Source organism: Medicago truncatula, chromosome 4, assembly GCF_003473485.1.
Source record: "Medicago truncatula cultivar Jemalong A17 chromosome 4, MtrunA17r5.0-ANR, whole genome shotgun sequence".
Taxonomy (NCBI): Eukaryota; Viridiplantae; Streptophyta; class Magnoliopsida; order Fabales; family Fabaceae; genus Medicago; species Medicago truncatula.
This window is the reverse complement of record NC_053045.1, coordinates 52597141-52602061: the sequence shown is the minus strand read 5'-3', so window position 1 is coordinate 52602061 and position 4921 is coordinate 52597141. Positions and strand designations below refer to the sequence as shown.

At 32.8% G+C, this 4921-nt stretch overlaps 1 protein-coding gene across 1 annotated transcript; it reads right to left on the bottom strand.

Moving 5' to 3' along the window:
- Positions 1-274: 274 nt before the first annotated feature.
- Positions 275-4297, bottom strand: LOC11440192 (protein NRT1/ PTR FAMILY 4.6). The gene is made up of 5 exons (XM_024781852.2): positions 4238-4297; positions 4039-4141; positions 3637-3854; positions 2290-2718; positions 275-1384 (listed from the first exon to the last, which is right to left on the bottom strand). The coding sequence occupies exons 1-5, from the start codon at positions 4238-4240 to the stop codon at positions 401-403; spliced, it is 1737 nt and encodes a 578-aa protein (XP_024637620.2). The 5' UTR covers positions 4241-4297; the 3' UTR covers positions 275-400.
- Between the last annotated feature and the right edge of the window lie 624 nt (positions 4298-4921).

Sequence of the window (4921 nt, the reverse complement as noted above, 5' to 3'; positions counted from 1 at the left end):
TAATACACATTTATGGACTATTTTGTATTTTAACTTGAGTCAGCGACGAACCGACGAGATACAAAATCAAAGACCAAAATGACTTTTTTTTTTGGGGGTCAAAAGTTAAAAAAATCTCTTAAAATCATGATGCAGAAACACATCCACCCACCCCTTATCCACTTCTATAATCAACAGAAACCTACAGCATAAAAAAATTAAAGACCAAATTATTATTTATCTCTTCAATTTATAAAATATGGTAGTACATTGATTAAATTAATAAGCATCCAAGTGATAAATAAATGATAATATTGTGAAAGGTAACTACATCAACAATTCAATATTAGTCCATGCATATCTCGTGGTATATATATAAAGGGCATTATTAGCTACAATACAATCAATGGCTCTTCTAGTTCTAGCATCCATGGTTTGGTGAAGATTTATATTTGTAGGAATTGGCCCAAAAGAGATAATGAACAAAGTTGAATCCACTAAGCACACACATCAACCAATAAAACCTCTCAAGATGATAATCATTCAAGTTTTCACCCAACAGCCATGGTGTTTCTCCAAATGCTCCAGTCACCTTATTGATAACAGACACAAGAACAGTGCTAAGAAAATATCCCATAGCCAATGAAGCCCATGAAAGTGATGTAGCTAAAGACCTCATACTCCAAGGTGCCTCAGTGAAGAAAAACTCCATCATACCAGCCAATGTAAAAAGATCAGCTGAACCTAAAAACAAGTATTGTAAAGCCACCCATAAGAATGTTATAGGAAGAGGTTTTGTTGAATCCAACAAACCATATTTAGTAGCTGTTTTCTTTCTTTTGGTTTCTACTAATGCTGCAACAGCCATAGCTACAATGGATAGAAATAGCCCTGTGCCTATTCTTTGTAGATGTGTTATTCCCATTTCAGTTTTGGTTATTTTTCTAGCAAATGGAACAATGACATGGTTGTAGAGCGGTGCAAGGATCATGATGAAGAAGACTGGGAACACTGGTAGAGATGCTGGAGGGACTCTGAAGGAACCAATCATGGTGTTCATTGTGGATGATTGTTGAACTGAAAATGTTGATAATTGAGCTAAACAACAGTTTAGCATTATGGTTGACATGAATATGGGAAGAATTTTCAATACAATTTTTGCTTCTTCTACTTCTTTTATTGTGCATTTTAATTTTTGGTGAACTGGTTCAATTACTGCTTTGTTGAGGCATTTTAGGCTTTGTGTTAATGGTGTTTGGTGATCTATCATCATCTCTTTTCTAGCATTGGTTTGTTCTCCTTCTCCTATTTCAGCTGTATAGGATGGAGTTGTTGGCATGCTAGTGATAGCATTGGCCGATGAATTCCTTGATTTGTAGTTATTGCAAATTGCTGCCACAAGAACCTGTCATTATCAAATTCAATGCAGCTTGTTTAGCCTCTTTGACTAGTCATCTTATCATATATTCATTGTAATCGGTCAAAATAGTCTCTAATTTTTGCAAATAAACAAATAGATCCCTAAATTTATAAAACATTAGCCAAAATAGTCACTCTAATAAACTTTTTATCGATAGAAATACGACGTGACACATTAATTGAGTATGCGGACTGTACATGTTGATCTCACGTTAATGATATCATACCAAAGACTAATTTACCCATAAAATTTAGACCTGTTGGGTACTAAATTGCCTGTAACTAATCTATTTGTAATTAAAATTAGCGATAAATTTGAACCTAAGATGGCATAAATTTTATAGGCAAATTAGTCTCTAATGTTCTGACATTAATGTGTCACGTTATAACATTTAATGATAGAAGTTCACGAGGGACATTTTTAAATGATATTCTACAATTTTAGAGATGTCCTAGATTTTCCAATTGACAAAACTGAATGACTATTTTGACTAATATTAACAATTGATGACCAAATTTTCTATTTACTCTATATTTTTGGCAGCTGCTAGTTGCTCAAAGCATGGTATGGATTTCATCCATTCAGCCAATCTTGCAGTAGCTCATATGGATTGGATGGTTCACGTTTTAACTTTGTATTTTGGATCCGATTTATAAAAGTCAGAACGTGGGCCATCCAACTTTGATCTTATAGTTTAGATCCTATGACCGCGTCAAATGCTGACTTGATTTCCCTGTTGGATGAAAATCGGATGATTTTGATTTAAGACATAACTTAAAATATAATCCGAACAATCTTCATCCAACGACTGAAATTTTTCATGTATAGAATCCATTCCTTCAAATACCTGCTTCTCTGACAGGAGGGAATCAGGATCCTCTAAAGTGTACCTTGAACATAGGTGTGATGGGGCTTCCAGCTGGAACTTTGGTTCTATACTTGTGTGAACCAAGAAGAAAAACTGGAATGGAGAGCAATATTGAAGCAGTTGATACACCTAAACCCCACTGCCATCCTTTGTTGTCTTCAATCCACACCACAAAAGTAACTGCAAACAATGCACCACATGACAGGCTGAAGACAAAGTAGTTAAAAAATTCAGACCTTTTCTTTCTTCCTTCTGGTGTAGTCTCATCAAATTGTTCAGCTCCATGAGGAGGAAGTGAACCTTTTATTCCCCCTACTCCAAGTGCCACAAGATAGAGGCCTGCAAATAGCATAGCTGCTTTTCCACCTTGAACTGTCTTGCATAAATTGTTGGTGCTCCCCATAACACAGTTTGGTGGTATGTGAGCTTGTATAGTAAGCACTAGTAGACCCTGTTGATCTCACTCTCAACTTAATTATTATCTTGATAACATCATGGAAATGTTATATTTTTTCAGTTGTTCCTTAACATGCTTCAATTATTTGACAATTTCATTAAGCTAATCTCAATTTCAATGCTTTCTTTCTTTGGTTAACTTATTAGTTTTATATGATATGATTGAAGGGTTGTTTTGGATTGACTTGTTCGAGCTTATTTATTAACATATGCATTTGTGAGACTATTTGAATTGAGAGAGTGTATGAAAATGATTATTTGGGAGATTGTATGAAAATAACTTATGACATTTATATAAGTTGACTTTATCTTATCTTATCTTTTGTTATTGAAATAGTTCATATATAAACATTTATATGATAAACAATTATGTTATAAACACTTAAGTTAGTTGGAAAATAGGCTCAATTTCATGAGGTCCATTTTTTCCAAATCCTTTTTTTTTTTTGGGTGATGTTGAAAATTGAAAAAGAGTCCCATCTAGTGGGGATTGTACTATTGACAATACTTTGTGGTTGTCAATCAAAATCTTGATCGTGTGGTTGTCTCACGCATCTTTATTGCTTCATTCTTCTAGAATTTACCCTCTTCAACATATTCCATTGGTATATTTCCTCCTTACTATAGGGTAATTTGTAACTACCTACCTAAAAGCACAACCTACAGGAGTAATATTATTATGTACACCTTCTTTCCACATTCAAGCCTTCCATTGAAAATTATGGTGGTAACAATAATTTTAGCTTATTATTATTATTATTCATTTTTTTTCTTAATTTTTACGTGTCTGATATACAAGCCACTATTTTGTATTCCGATGAATTTGAAAGTCTTGAAGCATTTTCCTGCAAAGCTAATATATTAACTTCAAACACAGGAAAAATATAGAAGCTTAAATAGGATAAAAACTTACCATGAATTCTATTGCAGCACTTATTAAGTAGATGGAATAAGTAGTGAAAAAAGCATCTGCAAGAAATCCACCAAGAATAGCAAGTAGGAAAGCTGTTCCCATGAAGTTGGTGACAATGTTGGCAGAGGTAGAAGGTGAAAAGTGCATAAACTTGGAAAGGTATAAAACAAGGTTGCTTGCATTTGCAAGATATGCTAGGTTCTCCAATACCTCCACAGCTGCAGAAAAATTATAATATGTTATGTGTGTGTGTATATCCTTACAAAACATCCATTATAGAAAGATTTTTTATTTTTTTTAAGTATAGTTTGGACTTGAGGTACATAGTACTATAACATTGTAGGTTAATTAACATTTTGGAAATCAATGAAACATAAAAGAAATTAATGTGATTGTACTAACCCAAAACATAGGAGGCAGCAAGCATTCCACCGTGATGTCCTTTGATGGCTGGTCTGTTCCTCCAATCTACATAGCCTTCCCAAACTTGCACCCTTCCTTCTTCCTAGCAAAAATAAATTAAATTTGGTGTTAAAATTAAATTAATACAATACTAGAAACAAATAGACTAAGAGTGGAATAAATATAGGAAAGGTTCTACCATATCTATTTATTTTTATCTTTAATTTGGGATAGTGGTGGCAGAATAGTTAATTTGATGAAGAGCACTTTCTATTATGTTGGAAGTGATAAAAATAAACTGAATTTATAGATGGGGAAATGGAATTTCTGATAGATGAGGAAAGGTCTAGACTTTTTGAAAGCAACCATTCATTCTCATGAATCTTTTTACCTTTCTTTAATTTAATGGTGATGTTGAATGTTTCTACTGTTACCTCACTCTTAATTTCTTGTTTTTCTTTCATTCCTTCATCATATCATGGAGGTGTGGTGTTGCTGATTGATATTCCCTTGGTAATATGCAGCATATCTCTATAGTAAATTATATAATTAAGAACTCAATTAATTTAATTACCTCTAAAACAAAACTCAATTAATTTAGAAAACATTTTCTGTTTTTACTTTTAGGTACAAAATTAATTTTCTTTTTTGGATTTTCTCATGAGATAATCATGTTCGAGATACAGTTAGATATTAAACGTGAATATTTATTTCAGATGAGTATATTGATTCGTAAAATTGAGGTAAACCGACATTACAAAGAGTTGTATTGTGACTTGGGAGTTACTCTATCAATTTATCTATCTATTAACAAACTCTAAAATGAAAATAGATTAAATAACTAGAATTTCTCGATTCTTCTAAAAAAAAAAATACTTTGGGA

Excerpts from the sequence above, each read along its gene's own strand:
- LOC11440192 (XM_024781852.2), bottom strand. Across the intron at positions 3,855-4,038 it reads TGCTGCCTCCTATGTTTTGG|CTGTGGAGGTATTGGAGAAC; the intron begins GTTAGTACAATC and ends ATTTTTCTGCAG. Across the intron at positions 2,719-3,636 it reads GTGCTGCAATAGAATTCATG|GGTCTACTAGTGCTTACTAT; the intron begins GTAAGTTTTTAT and ends TGAGATCAACAG.